The 22,018-nt window shown below is 46.5% G+C and overlaps 2 protein-coding genes across 2 annotated transcripts in view; one reads left to right on the forward strand and one right to left on the reverse strand.

The window, feature by feature from the left end:
• galt (galactose-1-phosphate uridylyltransferase) overlaps positions 1–9,809 on the reverse strand; it is a 49,985-nt gene extending 40,176 nt beyond the window's left edge. Inside the window, exons 1-5 of the mRNA XM_056291178.1 lie at positions 9,631–9,809; positions 6,845–7,014; positions 5,818–5,893; positions 3,495–3,543; positions 3,396–3,402 (exon numbers count right to left, since the gene is read on the reverse strand). Of these exons, the coding sequence (XP_056147153.1) occupies positions 3,396–3,402; positions 3,495–3,543; positions 5,818–5,893; positions 6,845–7,014; positions 9,631–9,667 (339 nt within the window). The 5' untranslated portion in view covers positions 9,668–9,809. The remainder of the gene's footprint in view (positions 1–3,395; positions 3,403–3,494; positions 3,544–5,817; positions 5,894–6,844; positions 7,015–9,630) is intronic.
• Positions 9,810–10,395: 586 nt separating this feature from the next.
• sigmar1 (sigma non-opioid intracellular receptor 1) lies at positions 10,396–21,532 on the forward strand. Its single transcript, XM_056291077.1, has 5 exons — positions 10,396–10,640; positions 15,612–15,663; positions 16,415–16,563; positions 19,592–19,684; positions 21,181–21,532. Exons 1-5 carry the CDS (start codon positions 10,496–10,498, stop codon positions 21,408–21,410), a joined length of 669 nt encoding a protein of 222 aa, XP_056147052.1. The 5' UTR covers positions 10,396–10,495; the 3' UTR covers positions 21,411–21,532.
• Positions 21,533–22,018: the final 486 nt, after the last annotated feature.

The following is a 22,018-nucleotide window of genomic DNA, read 5'->3' on the forward strand; positions in this document are numbered from 1 at the left end:
CTGATGGTAGATATATTTATTTTTAAATCGCTTCTGTGCATCCTATGCACCTAATTTTGTGAAGTGTGTTCAGCAAGTTAATGTTTCTGCCCTTAATGGCTCGTTAAGCTAGCATGCTAGCTGGCGATGTAGCTAGGTGGATGAGGTGGGGTGCAGCTCGCATTATGTGACTGATGTTTCGTGCATATTGGCAGTGCTGTGTTTGAAGGACACAGATTGTGGTTATCTTCCAGCCTTATTTATACCGCCTATCTGAAACCATACACGGTTATTTGTTTCTGTTTATACACTGCTCAAAAAATAAAGGGAACACATAAGGCAATGCAATGTAGCTCCAAGTCAATCACACTTTTGAGATATCAACCTGTCCAGTTAGGAAGCAACACTGATTTGTGAAGCAATTTCACCTGTTTGGCAAATTGTCTAATTTCACCTGGTGGAAATTAGACAATTTGCAAGACAACCCCTATAAAAGGAATGGATTTGCAGGTGGTGGCCACAGACCATTTGCCTGTCCTCATCTTTTCTGGCCGATCTTTGGTTAGTTTTTCATTGTGCTAGTGCCCTCACCACTAGAGGTGGCATGAGCGGTATCTGCAACCTACAGAAGTTGCCTCAGGTAGTGCAGCTCATCGGGATGGCACATCAACGCGTGCTGTGGCAAGAAGATTTGATGTTGTCTCCCAGCACAGTGTCCAGAGCATGGAGGAGGTACCAGGAGACAGCCAGTACACCAGGAGACGTGGAGGGGGCCGCAGGAGGACAACAACCCCGCAGCAGGACCGCTATCTGGTCCTTTGTGCAAGGAGTAACAGGAGGAGCACTGCCGGAGCCCTACAAAACGACCTTCAACAGGCCACTAATGTGCAGGTTTCTGCTCAAACAGTGAGAAACAGAATGCATGAGGATGGTAATGAGGGCCCGACGTCCACAATGAGGCCTGTGCTCACAGCCCAACACCGTGCAGCCCGATTGACCTTTGCCAGAGAACATCTTGGTTGCAGATTCGCCATTGGCGCCCTGTGCTCTTCACAGATGAGAGCAGGTTCACACTGAACACATGTGACAGATGTGAGAGAGTCTGGAGACGCTGTGGAGAACGTCTGCTGCCTGCAACATCCTCCAGCATGACCGGTTTGCGGTGGGTCAGTGATGGTCTGGGGAGGCATATCCTTGGAGGGCTGCACAGACCTCTACATGCTAGCCAGAGGTACCATGACTGCCATTAGGTACCGGGATGAGATCCTCAGACCCATTGTCAGACCATATGCTGGTGCAGTGGGCCCTGGGTTCCTGCTCATGCATGACAATGCTCGTCACTCATGTGGGCCAGAGTGGTGTCAGCAGTTCCTGTATGTCGAGGGCATTGATGCTATGGACTGGCCTGCACGTTCCCCAGACCTGAATCCAATCGAGCACCTCTGGGACATCATGTCTTGTACCATCCGCCAACGTGATGTCACACCACAGACTGTCCAGGAGTTGACCGATGCCCTGATCCAGGTCTGGGAGGAGATCCCTCAGGAGACCATCCGTCGTCTCATCAGGAGCATGCCCAGACGTTGTAGGGAGTGCATACAGGCACGTGGAGGCCACACACACTACTGAGCCTCATTTTGAATCGTCTTGAAGAATTTCCACAGAAGTTGGATCAGCCTATGTTCTCATTTTCCACTTTGATTTTGAGTATGATTCTGAATCCAGACCCTTAATGGGCTAATGATTTTGATTTCCATTGATCATTCTTAGGTTATTTTGCTCTAAACACATTCCTCTGTCTAATAAATAAAGATTTTCAGCTGAAATATTTCATTCATCGAGGTCTATATTGTGTTTTTAGGTGTTCCCTTCATTTTTTTGAGCAGTATATTTTCAGATAACACACACATCCATATACTTTGTACCTCTCCCCAAGTGCCTAGATAAAACATTTTTAAATTCAAAAAAATATATACTCTATTGTTCCCCGTAGGGAAATTCCTCTCTGCATGTAACCCATCCTAGCTGTGTAGCTAGGAGCAGTGGGCAGCCGCTGTGCACCACCCGGGGACCAACTCCAGTTCGTCTTGCCATGCCTCGGTCAGGATCAGACAGGAGTATTAACCCTAACATGCATGTATTGTTTTCTTTCTTCTGTTTGATGGTGGGGGAAACCGGAGCACAAGGAGGAAACCCACCGCAGACACGGGAGAACATGCAATCTCCACACAGAGGACGACCTGGGATGACCCCCCCCCCCACGCTGGACAACCCCGAGGTTTGAACCCAGAACCTTCTTGCTGTGAGGCGACAGAGCTAACCATTGCGCCAACGTGCCACAAACTATTATCTGCTTCCGTGTCCACTCCTTAATCACAGTCCCGCTGTGGATGGATCTACGACTCCTTTCGGCTGCTCCCGTTAGGGGTCGCCACAGCGGATCATCCCTTCCACTTCTTCCTGTGGGATATCCAGCTATAACACTAGGGGCTCACACCCATTTCAGCAAGTATATTTACAATATCCACCTTTGTGCACTGCCTGTTGACACCTATGGATCAGACTTGAACCTAGTTTTTTGGCACTTACTTGTGTTGTCGCCTCCTGACTAGATCTCGCCGCAGAACTAAATCATTTCTGTTTAAGCTGGCCAGAAAGAATCAACTATTCAGAAACAACGAAACACTCCTGGATGTAGCAGAACTCAGTTGTATCAAACAAAATCTTTAAATATAGTGACTGTTATTATTAAACATTTAGCATGAGTTGCCCCAGATGTTGATTCACATCCAGTTTCTTTTCTGTCTTGTTCCGCCACCCCGTCATGACTACGTTTTAAGCAACACCGCCATCTGCTGGTAGCGTTCAACATAACATGCTGAATAGGGGTTTCTGATACTTAGGAATGATTTATTTCCAGTTTTCATTATCTGTGTAATGGGGGGAAACAGCTCATTGACTTAAAAATGTCAGCTACTGAAACTGATTTGTCTTTTTAATTGATTATAAATCGTGTTTTACAGCTTCTCTCCACCAGCCTGCAGGCCAGCAGACATGAAGGAACCTTAACTCCCTACTGCAGGCTCCCGGAAGCAACCCCTACTTCTCACAAGGAAAATATGAATAATTAGGGCAATTAATTAAGAAGGCAGGTGGTATTGACTATGAAGAAAAGATGAACTTGTCGTGTCTAACGAGCAGATATGAGAGAACAAGCTGGTAGAGGAAATTTAGAGACGGAAACAAAGGCAGCTGTCCGGGAAGTCATTAAATCACACAAAGCTATGTCATTTTTCAATGTGCTAAGATATTTTTCTTCAAGAGCAGTCTCAAGAAAACCTCGCTACGTTTGAGTCTCAGGCTAATGACAGATGGGCCTAATTTTCCTTACATTGCATCCTTTACAAAGGGTCTACTGCCAGCCTAAATCGACACAGATGTCAGAAAGTCAGAACAGGATAACGTTACTCAGGACTGTAGCTTTAACTTGTTGGGCAGTAAGACTTGACTCTTACCAGACACCCCGTGCAGCTTTAGACTGGAACAGCACATCCTGATCTGGACCTGTAGAGCAGAGAATCATGAAAATTCTTCATCGTGTTCCACAGATAAACTTAACGCTGTTGATGAAACACGTTTGGGAGCGATACGTCCCTTGGTCCGCTTGCCGTCTCCTACGCTCTAAATGCTTTTCCCTCCTTCCTCTCGACCACATGAATGGAGAAAGTACTAGGCCTGTTGTAGTTGTTGTTGATTAATGTCCCAACTACTGAAAAAAACTCAAGTCTACAGCAAACTATGGAGCAATCGGGTATCTGCTGAGAGCACTGCAATACGGTTGTAACCTCTACTATTCTACTGGAGCTCGCAGAAAGTTCTATCAGTTCATCTGGCCACATGTTTATCGAGAGAAACATTTCATCATCATCTAAGGGGCCTCTTCAGTCTCAACTGACTGCAGGTATCCCACCCTTATAAACAACATGGTGGCATAACGACCGAAACCAATGATCGGTTTCATATGCAAAAATGGGTGTGACCATTAACTAGAGTTACAATGGCCATGTGTACTAGTCACAGAGGACTGGGGAATAGTTGCAATCACAGCATTGTAAGATGGTGACAGGTGTACTCTTACTCCAGATGTGGGTATGTGTCCTGGTCACTGCACTAGCACCTCCTCTAGTTGTTCAGGGGGAAGGGAGAACTGCAGCCCTCCCCGGATCAGTGGAGGGGGTGGAGCAGCGACCCGGACAGCTCGGAGGGTGGGGTTATTGGACGGGTACAGTTGGGGAGGAAAAAAGGGGGGGAGGGGATTTTAAAAAAAAAAGAAGGACTCAACAGATTCTGATTGTCTGACGGCAGCAGGCAGGTTATTCCACAAGAACCGGGACCTGATAGGAAAAGAACCTCGATGGTTCAGGGCCTGTAGTCTCAGCAAGTTGTTGTATGTGAAACTGATCGTTGTTTTCAGTCGTTATGCCACTGTATTGTTTATAAGGGTGGGGGTACCTGCAGTCACTGTATTGTTTATAAGGGTGGGGTACCTGCAGTCACTGTATTGTTTATAAGGGTGGGGTCACCTGCAGTCACTGTATTGTTTATAAGGGTGGGGTCACCTGCAGTCACTGTATTGTTTGTAAGGGTGGGGGTACCTGCAGTCACTGTATTGTTTATAAGGGTGGGGTCACCTGCAGTCACTGTATTGTTTATAAGGGTGGGGGTACCTGCAGTCACTGTATTGTTTTTAAGGGTGGGGTACCTGCAGTCACTGTATTGTTTATATGGGTGGGGTACCTGCAGTCACTGTATTGTTTATAAGGGTGGGGTACCTGAAGTCACTGTATTGTTTATAAGGGTGGGGGTACCTGCAGTCACTGTATTATTTATAAGGGTGGGGACACCTGCAGTCACTGTATTGTTTATAAGGGTGGGGTACCTGCAGTCACTGTATTGTTTATAAGGGTGGGGTACCTGCAGTCACTGTATTGTTTATAAGGGTGGGGGTACCTGCAGTCACTGTATTGTTTATAAGGGTGGGGTACCTGCAGTCACTGTATTGTTTATAAGGGTGGGGGTACCTGCAGCCACTGTATTGTTTATAAGGGTGGGGTACCTGCAGTCACTGTATTGTTTATAAGGGTGGGGTACCTGCAGTCACTGTATTGTTTATAAGGGTGGGGTACCTGCAGTCACTGTATTGTTTATAAGGGTGGGGGTACCTGCAGCCACTGTATTGTTTATAAGGGTGGGGTACCTGCAGTCACTGTATTGTTTATAAGGGTGGGGTACCTGCAGTCACTGTATTGTTTATAAGGGTGGGGTCACCTGCAGTCAGTTGAGACTGGAGAGGTCAACTTAGATGATGATGAAACGTTTCTCTTAATAAATGTTGTGTCCAGATGAACTGATTCAACCTCCTGTGATTTCTCACCTGAATTATTGATTAATCATAAAGATATTCTACTGGAAAATGTTCACCTTGTTTGCTTCGACTTCTTGTCATTATTCATATCACTGAACAGCAGGGATCACGTGTTAAGAATGATTATACGCAACACCTTTAAGGTCTTTTTAATCTAAACAGTCTTCTTAAATCAAGTCATTTTTATTTGCATAGCCCATTATCACGAATTACAAATTTGCCTCGGTGGGCTTTTTGCTTCTTAGTAAAAAGATGATCACCCAAGACACGACAGTCAAAATTAGAATACTGTAACTTCTGTACAAGACTATCCCTGAAACACGTGAAACAGGATAGGTAAGTTTTGAACGCAGAGTTGTTTACGTGACTTGTTAAGGTGAGTGTATTCCAGAGAATAAATAAAACACTCTCACCCGGGTCTGGAGCGTCTGGCTGCAGGGCAGGGAAGTCATTGTCAAACACAAACGTGCTGCCATAATCTAGATTCACCTAGAGAGAAGCAAGGAGGGGCTAACTTATTTTGTGGTCTCAGTATTGTATTGTGTTGTGTTGTGTTGTGTTGTGTTTTGTTGTTATGTTATGTTATGTTATGTTGTTAGGTTAGGTTAGGTTGGGTTATGCTATGCTAGGTTATGTTATGCTGTGTTAGGTTATGTTATGTTATGCTGTTAGGTTATGTTACGCTACGCTATGCTGTGTTATGTTATGCTATGCTATGCTGTGTTATGTTATGTTATGCTATGCTGTGTTATGTTATGTTATGCTATGCTGTGTTATGTTATGTTATGCTGTTAGGTTATGTTACGCTATGCTATGCTGTGTTATGTTACGCTATGCTATGCTGTGTTATGTTATGTTATGCTATGCTGTGTTATGTTATGTTATGCTATGCTGTGTTATGTTATGTTATGCTGTTAGGTTATGTTACGCTATGCTATGCTGTGTTATGTTATGTTATGCTATGCTGTGTTATGTTATGCTATGCTGTGTTATGTTATGTTATGCTGTTAGGTTATGTTACACTATGCTATGCTGTGTTATGTTATGCTATGCTATGCTTCATCATGTTATGTTATGCTATGCTATGCTATGTGTTGTTATGCTATGTTATTCTATGTTATGCTAGGTTAGGTTATGTTATGCTAGGCTATGTTATGTTATGACATGTTATTTTATGTCATGTTTTGTTATGTTAAGTCATCTTATGTCATGTCATGTCATGTTATGTAAAATCTGGTAGAAATGTGGTGTATTTCTCGATCCAAAGCACCTTAAAGTCATGTATGTCTGCAAACATGTTTAACATGAGAGGCCACAGAAAGATTTGAACCCGAACCGTCTACATGAGTCTGTTGCCACAGCAGATATGGATGCTAAGGTCCCCCTCCGTCTTTCTGTCTGTCTATCTATCTACCTAAATATATATCTAACGATCCTTACCTCTCCGTTTGCCCGTGTATTCCCTGGGCAGAGAGGGTTAGTGGGGTCATGTCGGGGTATGTGTTCTTCTGGGGGCTTTTCTATCTGCCCAGCCCAGGGTCTCTTCATACGGTGGGCAGACACCAGGACCCAGCTGTCCCTCAGCGGGTTGTACCGCAGGTGCTGGTGCTCTGACAGGGGATAAAACAGACTCAAGTCAAGTCACTTTATTGGTCAAGTATGACCCCATACAAGGAATTTGACTTGATATGTTGCTCTCAGTCACACACAACATTTACACAACATTTAGATTTACCTATGGAGACAACTGAGGTTCCTGGACACCATTGCAAGCTACCATACTCAGGCCAGACATGGTCCTGATGTCCGAGGTAACCAAGCAAGTGGTTTTGCTAGAGCTAACTGTCCCCTGGGAAGATCGGATGGAGGAGGCACAAGAAAGGAAGAAAGCCAGGTATGCAGATACCTGTATACTTGGCTTCCTGCCTTCCTTCCTGGCTCTCTTCCACCCATTCCTCTGACACTTCCTTCGAAGTGTTGGAGGAATGGGTGGAAGGCCCACTGTGAGCCGGCTGAAGTGGGCTGCAGGGGCTTTGCAGGCCAGTCTCTACACCGGGTCCTGGGACTCTTGGCGATTTGTGGGCTGCAAAGAAGAAGAGCCAGTAGGAACATCTTGGAAGCCACCGAAAAGGCTTCCCATTGGCTCTGGATGAAGAGGTGTGACACGTGGCATAATGTGCTACCTGGACACAAGTCAGGGCTTGATCATCCCTGGCTGGGTTGCTTGGGCGAGGGTGTCTGATGTTAAGACACGAAACACCTGATGACCCCAGGTTCATTACTGATAATGTGTCCAGGTTGCGCCACATGGTGTATCAAAGAACTAACTCAGCATGGCAATGCCAGTGACTTCCAGGAAAAGGCCGGATGACAACCGCAAATAGTGTGGTGACAACTGGAGAGACAGTGGACAGTTTGGCGAGATATCAACCGGGGCAGGGAGGGTAGGCACCCCAAGCTGCAGCTCTCGATTCAAGGGAGCGGGTAAGAGTCCTTTTTTGTGATGGTGTTAAGGTATCGATAGTCCACACAGAACCGCCAGCACCGTCCTTCTTCATTACCAAGATGGCCGGAGCTGCCCATGGACTGTCGGAGGACTCAATCACCATCTCGTGGATTTTGCTTGCGTGGAAGAAGCCGTCGTGAGGCAGAAATTTGGGTTTTATGGCAATCCCCGTGCCCCATACACCACATGGCCCCGGAATGCTCTCATGTACCAACAGTACAGACGCACACAACATAAACGCTGGCTGGAGGTCACCAATCGCCACAGGAGTCCCGGCCACGGTGGCCACACGGCCAGCCTGCCCCCAACATTGCCCTGGTCACACAAATGCCGAGAACCACACAACACAACCACAACAATCAAAACACGAACACCACACTGCCAAAACAACGACTTCAACTTGGACATTAAACCGGGCGTCCGGGTGGCGTGGCGGTCTATTCTGTTGCCTACCAACACGGGGATCGCCGGTTCGAATCCCTGTGTTACCTGCGGCTTGGTCGGGCATCCCTACAGACACAATTGGCTGTGTCTGCAGGTGGGAAGCTGGATGTGGACATGTTTCCTGGTCGCTACACTAGCGCCTCCTCTGGTCGGTCGGGGCGCCCGTTTGGGGGGAGGGGGAACTGGGGGGAATAGCGTGATCCTCCCACACGCGACGCCCCCCTGGTGAAACTCCTCACTGTCAGGTGAAAAGAAGCGGCTGGTGACTCCACATGTATCGGAGGAGACATGTGGTAGTCTGCAGCCCTCCCCGGATCGGCAGAGGGGGCGGAGCAGAGACCGGGACGGCTCAGAAGAGTGGGGTGATTGGACAGGTACAATTGGGGAGAAAAGGGGGGAGGGGCTTGAACATGAACAGTCCCATGTGCTCATGGGACCAACAGTCGGTCGCTACAGTATATTCACCAGCTCCTGTCCACGGTACAAAAAAGGCGTGAGAAATAAGATTTGCCATGGAAATTCATGAAGGACTAGAGTAAGAATTAGCTGAATAGAAAGCAAGTAAGCTGAGAAAAACTTTATTTATCTCGCATTTCTCAAACACGTGGTCACGGAGTACCGCAAAAAGAAGCGTAATGCGTTTGGATCCTGAAGAGTCTGTCACTGCGAGGCGGTGCGTTTACTACGTCTTTAGATGGGCGGAGTTCCCATCACGAGCTACATAACTAATTAGGAAAGAGAACCGGAGTTGGCCCCACGGCTGCCCCCTGCCCCGCCGCTGCCCCGCCGCTGCCCCGCCGCTGCCCCACCGCTGCCCACCGCTGCCCACTGCTCCACCGCTGCCCCACCGCTGCCCCACCGCAGCCCGCTGCCCACCGCTGCCCCGCCGCTGCCCGCTGCCCACCGCTGCCCCACCGATGCCCACTGCCCCACCGCTGCCCCGCCGCTGCCCCACCGCAGCCCGCTGCCCTCGGGCTGCCCCCTGCCCCATCGCTGCCCACTGCCCACCGCCCCACCGCTGCCCACTGGCCCGCCGCTGCCCCGCCGCTGCCCACTGCCCCGCCGCTGCCCACTGCCCCACCGCTGCCCACCGCCCCACCGCTGCCCCCTGCCCCGCCGCTGCCCCGCCGCTGCCCGCTGCCCACCGCTGCCCCCTGCTCCTGTACACTGGGACGGGTTAGATGCAGGAAAACAAATTTCACGGAACCGCACAACTGTACAAGGCCAAAGCAGAGTGGCTTCCTCTCCCTTCTGACGAACCAACTTCCTTCCCCACCTTTCGGGTCGAAACGCGGCTCTTCTCTGCCGGCCATCTGGACGCTCTTCCAGGATGCCGTCCGGTCCCAGACGTCCGCGGTTCTCGGCGCTTCAAAACCGTCCGTCAGTTACACCGACCACTTCCGTCAACACGAGCCCCGCTGTTGTCCCCACTTCCTATTCGCTGACCAGCGAGACGAGCGCGTGACGGGGTGGCACGTCCGTTAAAAATCTGCTTCGATCAACAACAACAACAACAACAATACCGTCGATAACACGAAACTTTAAAAAAATGTACAGGAAGTAAAATGTTACAAACTATATTTGTTAGTTACGCGGACTGATAAACCTTGAGAGCAGTCGTATGAAACAGAGAGAGAGAGAGAGAGAGAGAGAGAGAGAGAGAGAGAGAGAGAGAGAGAGAGAGAGAGAGAGAGAGAGAGAGAGAGAGAGAGAGAGAGAGAGAGAGAGAGAGAGAGAGAGAGAGAGAGAGAGAGAGAGAGAGAGAGAGGTTATAAAAAGGAGGTTGAGTGGAACCTGGCAACCCCGGCTCACCGCGGACGCGTTCTGTGTGCTGGCGTCCGATTGGCTGATTTGCCCAAATCCCGGGCGCGTGCGGCGTTTTCCCAGCCCACTTTTTAGAGCAAACGTTCACCCGAAACCTACTTTAACCAATCAAAAGGCAGGCTTCCCAGCCCTTAACCAATCAGGGGGCTGATGTTCCCGGGGCGGCTTAGGAAAAAAAAAAGAAAAAAGAAAAAAGAGGCACGTCCGGGACCAGGAAGTAAAGACGGTAATCGGCTGCCATGCTTCCCCCGCGCTGTCCGTGTTGCTAAACTCGTCCGTTCCGTGTTCACACGAGCCGGTGGACTCGTCCGTCAATCATGTCTTGGGTCAAAGTCAGTTTGAAATGCGCTGTTCTGTTTGGCTTCTCCGTCTTAATCGTGGCGCTGCTGCAGTACTGGCTGGCCAGCAAGCAGTATGTTTTCAGCAAAGAGGACGTCGCTAAACTGGCCAAACAATATGCAGGTGAGTGGGGGGGGGGGTTAGCGGTGGGCAGCTGGGGGGGGGGTCAGCTATGCATCTATCTAACTATATGATATGTTCCAACAGAGAGTGTGATTTATACCATGACAATGGGAGGGGGGGGTAGCGGTGGGCAGCTGGAGGGGGGGGGTCAGCTATGCATCTATCTAACTATATGATATGTTCCAACAGAGAGTGTGATTTATACCATGACAATGGGAGGGGGGGGGGGTAGCGGTGGGCAGCTGGAGGGGGGGGGGGGTCAGCTATGCATCTATCTAACTATATGATATGTTCCAACAGAGAGTGTGATTTATACCATGACAATGGGAGGGAGGGGGGGTAGCGGTGGGCAGCTGGAGGGGGGGGGGTCAGCTATGCATCTGTCTAACTATATGATATGTTCCAACAGAGAGTGTGATTTATACCATGACAATGGGAGGGGGGGTAGCGGTGGGCAGCTGGAGGGGGGGGGTCAGCTATGCATCTATCTAACTATATGATATGTTCCAACAGAGAGTGTGATTTATACCATGACAATGGGAGGGGGGGTAGCGGTGGGCAGCTGGGGGGGGGGGGTCAGCTATGCATCTGTCTAACTATATGATATGTTCCAACAGAGAGTGTGATTTATACCATGACAATGGGAGGGGGGGGGGTCAACTTTGTCTCCAGGGCGTAAAGGAGGGGTGGGCAGTCTTGTCCAGAAAGGGTGAAGGTTTTTGTCCCAACCAGGCAGTTACACACCTGTGCCTCCTAATCAAGTTCCTCAGCAGAGACTCTGCTGGCTGATTAGTGGGATCTGGTGTGTGACTGCTTGGTTGGAACAAAAACCTGCACCAACGCCGGCCCTTTCTGGACAAGACTGCCCACCCCTGGCGTAAAGGGAACCCAGTACAAGCCCAGGTGTGCGCCTCAGTGAGCTGAAATCTTACAGTCCTTACAGCAGTGTTTCCCAACCCAGTCCTCGAGGACCCCCTATCCTGCAGATTTTCTTTGCAACCCTGAATAGGTACCTGTTTGTAGTTATTCAACCAATCAGCAATGAATTATGTCAGCTGTTGCACACCTTGCATAATTAAGTGCTGTGAGATGATTGGTTGAGTAAGTACAAGCAGGGCTACCTATGCAGGGTTGCAATGAAAATCTGCAGGATAGGGGGTCCTTGAAGACTGGTTTGGGAAATGCTGCCTTACAGTATCTTGCTTGTTTAACGTAAGGCCTGGAGGTGATGATAAGTCAAATCCATTACACCAGCTCATGGGGCACATACCACACACGTTTTGTAGTCAGGGGTCACCAACAAAGTATTTCCAGAGCAACACTGCCAGCGAGTCAGACCCACATACACACAGAAACAGTAGACCAAGGGTGGGCAGTCTTATCCAGTAAGGGCCGGTGTGGGTGAAGGTTTTTGTTCCAACCAAGCAGTTAAACACCTGATCCCACTAATCAACCAGTGGCGTCTCTGCTGAGGAACTTGATTAGGAGACACCGGTGTGTAACTGCTTTGTTGGGGAAAAAAAAACCTTCACTCACACTGGCCCCTTCTGGATAAGATTGCCCACCCCTGTGACCATAGTTGCTGCTCAAACACAGACCCACACGATACTGCACCATGACTTTCTTTACTATCAGCAGCCAACACTTAAACAAAAGTCCTAGCGTATTAGTTGAGAACAGGAGGGCGTGACTGTTGTGCACCCCACCAGTTTCTGGAGGTACTAGTGCCTGAATATCTGCTATGATGGCATACATCAGGGGTGCCCAACTCCAGGCCTCGAGGCCCGCAGTGCCTGCAGGTATTTGTTGCAACCATGCAGTACACCACCTGATTTAACTAATTAGCTCACCTCTTGGACCAAGGAGGGAAAGGAATTAGTTAAATCAGGTGGTGTAGTGCATGCTTGTAACCAATACCTGCTGACACTGCGGCCCTCGAGGCCTGGAGTTGGGCACCCCTGGCATACATCTTAAAGTGCAGTCTCCTTTGTAACTCGCCTCCATGCTGCTGGGTCCTGCCTGCTGACTGTCATTCCGCCCCCCCCCCCCCCCCCCTGCTTCCTTAATACAACAACACATAAATGTAAAACTCACCATCACACAGACTGTCCTGCTCAGCATTAAGCCTGCATGACAACCACACAGTGTGGTGTGGTTCTGCTAGGTCTGGTGGTTTTAGGATGTAAACCCAAACTCATATTCTTTTGTGTTGGTTTTCAATAGGTTTCTTCTATCCAGTCTTTACATATTTCAATATTAAACCTCAGTGATCTGGCGGCACTGTGGCGCTGTGGTTAGCGCAGTCGCCTCACAGCAAGAAGGTCTTGGGTTCAAACCCCAAGGTTGTCCAACCTTGGGGGTCGTCCCGGGTCGTCCTCTGTGTGGAGTTTGCATGTTCTCCGGGTGCTCCGGTTTCCTCCCACAGTCCAAAGACATGTCGGTCAGGTGAATCAGCCGTACTAAATTGTCCCCATGAGTGTGTGTGTGTGGGCCCTGTGATGGACTGGCGGCCTGTCCAGGGTGTCTCCCCGCCTGCCGCCCAATGACTGCTGGGATAGGCTCCAGCATCCCCGCCACCCCAACTGGGATAAGCGGTTTGGATAATGGATGGATGGATGGATGGATGGATGGACAACCACAGAAAATATAGGTTGAATTTCATTTCTAAGCCCTAATTCTTACAAGTTTCAACTTGCTTTTGTTAAGCACGAAAAAGTGCCAGATATCCCCTCCCCTCAAGTTGAGTCTGTGAACCAAATCTAATCCGAGTTCAATAAAGTAGTCACGCATTTGAGCTTATACAATTAATCAGCCTTCACCACACATGGGTTTTAATATCACGGGAAGTTGGATCGGTTCATCTGGACACGGCGTTTATCGAGAGAAACGTTTCATCACTCTAGTGAACGTTCACACCCATATCTGCATATGAAACCGGTCGTTGGTTGCAGCCATTATGCTGCTGTATTGTTCATAAGGGTGAGATACCTGCAGTCACTGCATTGTTCATAAGGGCGAGATACCTGCAGTCACTGCATTGTTCATAAGGGTGAGATACCTGCAGTCACTGTATTGTTCATAAGGGCGAGATACCTGCAGTCACTGCATTGTTCATAAGGGCGAGATACCTGCAGTCACTGCATTGTTCATAAGGGTGAGATACCTGCAGTCACTGTATTGTTCATAAGGGCGAGATACCTGCAGTCACTGTATTGTTCATAAGGGTGAGATACATGCAGTCACTGCATTGTTCATAAGGGCGAGATACCTGCAGTCACTGTATTGTTCATAAGGGTGCGATACATGCAGTCACTGCATTGTTCATAAGGGTGAGATACCTGCAGTCACTGTATTGTTCATAAGGGTGAGATACATGCAGTCACTGTATTGTTCATAAGGGCGAGATACCTGCAGTCACTGTATTGTTCATAAGGGCGAGATACCTGCAGTCACTGCATTGTTCATAAGGGTGCGATACATGCAGTCACTGTATTGTTCATAAAGGCGAGATACCTGCAGTCACTGCATTGTTCATAATGGTTAGACACCTGCAGTCACTGTATTGTTCATAAGGGCGAGATACCTGCAGTCACTGCATTGTTCATAAGGGTGAGATACCTGCAGTCACTGCATTGTTCATAAGGGGGAGATACCTGCAGTCACTGCATTGTTCATAAGGGTGAGATACATGCAGTCACTGTATTGTTCATAAGGGCGAGATACCTGCAGTCACTGTATTGTTCATAAGGGTGAGATACCTGCAGTCACTGTATTGTTCATAAGGGCGAGATACATGCAGTCACTGCATTGTTCATAAGGGTGCGATACCTGCAGTCACTGTATTGTTCATAAGGGTGATATACATGCAGTCACTGTATTGTTCATAAGGGTGGGACACCTGCAGTCACTGTATTGTTCATAAGGGTGAGATACATGCAGTCACTGTATTGTTCATAAGGGTGATATACCTGCAGTCACTGCATTGTTCATAAGGGGGAGATACCTGCAGTCACTGTATTGTTCATAAGGGTGAGATACCTGCAGTCACTGCATTGTTCATAAGGGGGAGATACCTGCAGTCACTGTATTGTTCATAAGGGTGAGATACCTGCAGTCACTGCATTGTTCATAAGGGCGAGATACCTGCAGTCACTGCATGGCTCATAAGGGTGAGATGCCTGCAGTCACTGTATTGTTCATAAGGGCGAGATACCTGCAGTCACTGTATTGTTCATAAGGGTGAGATACATGCAGTCACTGCATTGTTCATAAGGGCGAGATACCTGCAGTCACTGCATTGTTCATAAGGGCGAGATACCTGCAGTCACTGTATTGTTCATAAGGGTGGAACACCTTCAGTCACTGTATTGTTCATAAGGGTGAGATACCTGCAGTCACTGCATTGTTCATAAGGGCGAGATACCTGCAGTCACTGTATTGTTCATAAGGGTGAGATACCTGCAGTCACTGCATTGTTCATAAGGGTGAGATACCTGCAGTCACTGTATTGTTCATAAGGGCGGGATACCTGCAGTCACTGCATTGTTCATAAGGGCGAGATACCTGCAGTCACTGCATTGTTCATAAGGGTGGGACACCTGCAGTCACTGTATTGTTCATAAGGGTGGGACACCTGCAGTCACTGCATTGTTCATAAGGGTGGGACACCCTGCAGTCAGCTGAGACTGAAGAGGTCACTGTTGTTTTTACCTCTTTTGGGGGGGTTCCAGTCTTAATTAGGAGGTTCAGACCCCCCCCCCCCAAATCTCCACCGTGATTCGAACCGTGCTCTAACCCAGTCGACTGCTGTCGTTGTATTGTGAGACGACAGTATTTCGGTGCATTAAATGATAACCTGCTTCGTCCCAGTCTGGCAGAAGTCAGGTGCCACGAGCAGAGAACAAATCCAGTTCAGGTAGCCCAAAGTTGAATTTTTCAACCGCTTCCCTCTGTCTGTGTCTTTGTCCGCAGGTCAGGACCACGAGCAGGCCTTCTCCAAAGTGGTGGTGGAACTCAGGAAGAGGTAAAGGCAGTAATGTAAAAATAAGACTAGAAACATGTCGAGGAAAAGACAGGAAGAAAGAACACAACTCTGCTGCTGTCAAAAAATTAAAACGTCGGGCGTCCGGGTAGCGTGGCGGTCTATTCCGTTGCCTACCAACACGAGGATCGCCGGTTCGAATCCCCGTGTTGCCTCCGGCTTGGTCGGGCGTCCCTACAGACACAGTTGGCCGTGTCTGCGGGTGGGAAGCCGGATGTGGGTGTGTGTCCTGGTCGCTGCACTAGCGCCTCCTCTGGTTGGTCAGGGTGCCTGTTCAGGGGGGAGGGGGAACCGGGGGGAATAGCATGATCCTCCCACACGCTACGTCCCCCTGGCGAAACTCCTCACTGTCAGGTGAAAAGAAGTGGCTGGCGACTCCACATGTATGGGAGGATGCATGTGGTAGTCTGCAGCCCTCCCCGGATCAGCAGAGGGGGAGGAGCAGCGACTCGTAAGAATCAGAACCAGAATACTTTATTCGTCCCCGAGGGGAAATTGGGTCTGAGTGGAGAAAAGAGTGGGGTAATTGGCCGGATACAATGGGGGGGGGGGGGTCCCCAAAAAAGCTAAATAAAACGTCATCATTGATCCTCTAGTTCCAATACAACATGGAGACGCCAGCAGGTTTGGCCTGAAGACCTGCCGTCACCAGGACCCTGCGTATGTGAAGCGGGGGGGAATGTAGGGTTAGCACTGTGGAACGTGTACTGGCTAACGGACCCGTCTGGTACAGGTACCCGGGGCACATCCTGCAGGATGAGGACCTGCAGTGGGTGTTTGTGAACGCCGGTGGCTGGATGGGCTCCATGTGTCTCCTGCACGCCTCGCTGACCGAGTACGTGCTGCTGTTTGGGACGGCTGTGGACACCGGGGGACACTCGGGTGAGAGGGAGCAGGGTTTTGCATTTCATGCGATAACATTTGCATTTTATAGGTTTATTTATTGACAGCGCGCCAAACGAGAACATTGTCAGTTCTGTGCTAAGTGCAAAGTACAATAACGGAAAATAGAGCCAGAAGAAAATAAAAGACAGAGAAAAGAGAAAGAACAAAACAAAATAAACGCACCCCCCCACCCCACCCGACCCCATCCCATGAATGGTACAATGCACAACATCGTTCACAACTTCAAGTCCTTCAAAGATATGTTAAAAAAACATTTTTTTGAAAATAAAATATATATGTGTGTATATATATATATATATATGTGTGTGTGTGTGTATATGTGTGTGTATATATATATATATGTGTGTGTATATATATGTGTATATATGTATATATATATATGTATATGTATGTATGTGTGTATGTATATATATGTATATATATGTGTGTGTATGTATATGTATGTATGTATGTATGTATGTATATACATACATACATACATACACATATATATACATACATACACATATATATATACGTATATATACATATACATGTGTGTGTATATATGTATGTATGTATATATGTATGTATATATATATGTATGTATAACACGCACATAAAACAGCAGTTCTACCAAGCAGATCAACCAAGTGGATTTATTGACGGGAGGGGGTCTTGGAAGGAGCCCCAGGTTCTGTTAAGTATTGCAGGTTTTCTGCAGACATGGTGCAGAATCTTCTGCGGGGTTCAGGTTGATGAAAGGTCGTTCAGCTTTTCTGACTTCCAGTTTATAAGGGTATTTTCACCCTGCTGTGCCGGCAAGAAATACGAAATGCTTCTCATGGTGGGTTACTTGAAGCGTGTCGGTGTCAGCCAGGAACCAAACCCTGGGGTCTTGAGGTGTGTCGTGCTCCATGATGTCTGAAGCTGTGGTTATAATGAAGTTCCAAACCACCTCCAGGTCAGGGCACCTCCGGGGCATTTGCATGGGGCAGACTGCCTTCTTATCTTACACCTCCGGCACGTGGCAGATATGTGTATATTTTTAGTGGTTGAAAGGTCACATGAGCGTGTGAAGACTGGGCCGTGTGTTCAGTCACCCACTCCACCTACACACTGTTGAGACCTTCACTGATAGCTACCACTGACTGATACGGCCTTCTGTCAGCGACGCCTGGCATAGATACTTAAAGTCGTTTATTAATTATTTAATATTGTTATATTATTTGATATTATTATTATTAATTGATATTACTGCTTTTCTGTTCAGTTTTGTTATTTACTTACATAATTATATAATTATAATTATATAATTTATAATTTTTATTGTATATAATAATTTTATATAAATTCATATATTTGATATAAATTATAGTAATACATTTTTATATAAATTCTTCTTATTATATAAATATATGGGAATTTTATACAATAAATTTGTATTATAATTTATATAATTATTAATTATAATTATGTATTATATTATGATTAATATTATTAATTATTCAATCATCGTCGTTATTAATGGGTGTTGTGAAGACTGGGCCATGTGTTCGGTCACACAGTCCACCTACACACTGTTGAGACCTTCACTGATAGCTACCACTGACTGATACGGCCTTCTGTCAGCGACGCCTGGCATGGATACTTAAAGTCGTTTATTAATTATTTAATATTGTTATATCATTTGTTATTATTATTATTAATTGATATTACTGCTTTTCTGTTCAGTTTTGTTATTTACTTACATAATTATATAATTATAATTATATAATTTATAATTTTTATTGTATGTAATCATTTTATATAAATTCATATATTTGATATAAATTATAATAATACATTTTTATATAAATTCTTATATAAATATATGGGAATTTTATACAATAAATTTGTATTATTTATATAATTATTAATTATAATTATGTATTATATTATGATTATGATTATTAATTATTCAATCATCGTCGTTATTAATGGGTGTTGTGAAGACTGGGCCATGTGTTCGGTCACCCACTCCACCTACACACTGTTGAGACCACCACTGATAGCTACCACTGACTGATACGGCCTTCTGTCAGCGACGCCTGGCATGGATATTTAAAGTCGTTTATTAATTATTTGATATTGTTATATTTGTGTTATTATTATTAATTTATATTACTGCTTTTCTGTTCAGTTTTGTTATTTACTTACTGTTGCTGCAGTGTTGAGGAGCCGACGTTCAAGAGTTTTACTCTCTTATACTTTTACGAGACGTAACATATAAAGACTGTTGAATCTTGGATCTTATACATTTATATTATATATATGTATTATATTATAATTTTATAATTACAATTATATTTATAATTTGTAATTTATATAATTTATAATTTTTATTTAATGTAATAATTTTATATAAATTCATATATTTGATATAAATTATAATAAATTCGTATTATTATATAAATATATGTGAATTTTATACAATAAATTTGTATTATAATTTATATAATTATTGATTATAATTATGTATTATGATTAATATGATTAATTATTCAGTCATCGTCGTTATTAATGGGTGTTGCGAAGTCTGGGCCGTGTGTTCGGTCACACAGTGGGCCTGCAGACCGTTGAGACGTCCACTGATAGTGACTACTGACCCGGTACCACCTGTCGGTAACGCCCGGCATGGGTGTTTAAGCAGAAGGCTTGGAAAATGGTGTCTTAAAGAACGGGAACGCCGGTGTTCTGTGTTGGCGAGTGGACGACTCGGGGTCAGCAAGGCCGGTTTGTACCGTGAACACGCAAGTGTGAGAGCAGGAGTGAATGACAGGAGATGGAAGAGACCTTACTTTTGCCTATATTCACTGTTTTGTTGTTATTCTTTTGCTCCTCTGCCTTTCTCCCTCATCCTTCCACCTCCTCTTCTGTTTCCCTGTTTGCTCCCTTCTCCCCTCTTTTGTCTCCTTCCCGTCCCCCCCTTCCTTCCCTTGCTAACCTTCACCTCCTCTGTGGGCCTTCCTCCCTCCTCCCTCAGGTCGTTACTGGGCAGAGATCTCTGACACCATCATCTCTGGCACCTTCAGGCAGTGGAAGGAGGGAACCACGAAGAGCGAGATCTTTTACCCAGGTAACACATGTATTATGTGTGTGTATATATATATATATATATATATATATATATATATATATACACACACACACACATACATACATACATACATACACACATATATACACATACATACATATATATATACATACATACACTACCGTTCAACAGTTTGGGATCACCCAAACAATTTTGTGTTTTCCATGAAAAGTCACACTTATTCACCACCATATGTTGTGAAATGAATAGAAAATAGAGTCAAGACATTGACAAGGTTAGAAATAATGATTTGTATTTGAAATAAGATTTTTTTTACATCAAACTTTGCTTTCGTCAAAGAATCCTCCATTTGCAGCAATTACAGCATTGCAGACCTTTGGCATTCTAGCTGTTAATTTGTTGAGGTAATCTGGAGAAATTGCACCCCACGCTTCCAGAAGCAGCTCCCACAAGTTGGATTGGTTGGATGGGCACTTCTTTGAGCAGATTGAGTTTCTGGAGCATCACATTTGTGGGGTCAATTAAACGCTCAAAATGGCCAGAAAAAGAGAACTTTCATCTGAAACTCGACAGTCTATTCTTGTTCTTAGAAATGAAGGCTATTCCATGCGAGAAATTGCTAAGAAATTGAAGATTTCCTACACCGCTGTGTACTACTCCCTTCAGAGGACAGCACAAACAGGCTCTAACAGGTACTATTTAATGAAGATGCCAGTTGGGGACCTGTGAGGCGTCTGTTTCTCAAACTAGAGACTCTAATGTACTTATCTTCTTGCTCAGTTGTGCAACGCGGCCTCCCACTTCTTTTTCTACTCTGGTTAGAGCCTGTTTGTGCTGTCCTCTGAAGGGAGTAGTACACACCGGTGTTGGAAATCTTCAATTTCTTAGCAATTTCTCGCATGGAATAGCCTTCATTTCTAAGAACAAGAATAGACTGTCGAGTTTCAGATGAAAGTTCTCCTTTTCTGGCCATTTTGAGCGTTTAATTGACCCCACAAATGTGATGCTCCAGAAACTCAATCTGCTCAAAGAAGTGCCCATCCAACCAATCCAACTTGTGGGAGCTGCTTCTGGAAGCGTGGGGTGCAATTTCTCCAGATTACCTCAACAAATTAACAGCTAGAATGCCAAAGGTCTGCAATGCTGTAATTGCTGCAAATGGAGGATTCTTTGACGAAAGCAAAGTTTGATGTAAAAAAAATCTTATTTCAAATACAAATCATTATTTCTAACCTTGTCAATGTCTTGACTCTATTTTCTATTCATTTCACAACATATGGTGGTGAATAAGTGTGACTTTTCATGGAAAACACAACATTGTTTGGGTGATCCCAAACTTTTGAACGGTAGTGTATATATATATACATATATATATATAGTATATATACACACAGACACACACACACACGTGTGCACAGAACTCAGGTTCTAGTATGTTCTTTCTTACACAGAACATTGTTTTTAACATGCTTTACTAAACCAGGTATCTGTGCTTGGACTCGACCCTCCCCCAGGTGACACCGTCGTGCACAAAGCGGGCGAGGCCACGTCGGTCCAGTGGAGCGCCGGCACCTGGATGGTGGAGTACGGCCGCGGGTTCATTCCCTCCACGCTGAGCTTCGCCCTGGCGGACACGCTGTTCAGCACGCAGGACCTGCTCACCACCTTCTACACCGTGCGGGTGTACGTGAAGGGGCTGCTGCTGGAGCTCTGCACGCTGTTGGCCGAGGGCAGCCTCTTCTGAAGCCCCCCGCCGCCGGGGCAGGGGGGGACCCCGCACACGGTCCCAGCCCAGGACTACCTTGGATGTCTGCACGGTGAACACTCGAATCGTCGTTCATGTTGAGAACCCTCGGCGTTCAGCCTCACGGGGGGGGTGGGGGTGGGGGGGGGGTGTAAACACTACATTTGGTGTCGGGAATTTGGAGTTGGGAATAATGTGTACCCCTTTTTTCACACACGGTAACCCATTAAAATTGGTAGCCCTCATAAGTATGGTCTTAAATGTGGCTTTCTCTGAGTGTGCAGAATAGTGTTTCTGAACCACCAGCTACCCCAGCTGGTTTGAACCAGGACCACCAGCTACCCCAGGTGTTTTGAACCTGAACCACCAGCTACCCCAGGTGGTTTGTACCCGAACCACCAGCTACCCCAGGTGGTTTGCACCAGGACCACCAGCTACCCCAGGTGGTTTGTACCTGAATCACCAGCTACCCCAGGTGGTTTGTACCCGAACCACCAGCTACCCCAGGTGGTTTGTACCTGAATCACCAGCTACCCCAGGTGGTTTGTACCCGAACCACCAGCTACCCCAGGTGGTTTGCACCCGAACCACAAGCTACCCCAGGTGGT

This window comes from Lampris incognitus, chromosome 12, assembly GCF_029633865.1.
Source record: "Lampris incognitus isolate fLamInc1 chromosome 12, fLamInc1.hap2, whole genome shotgun sequence".
NCBI lineage: Eukaryota > Metazoa > Chordata > Actinopteri > Lampriformes > Lampridae > Lampris > Lampris incognitus.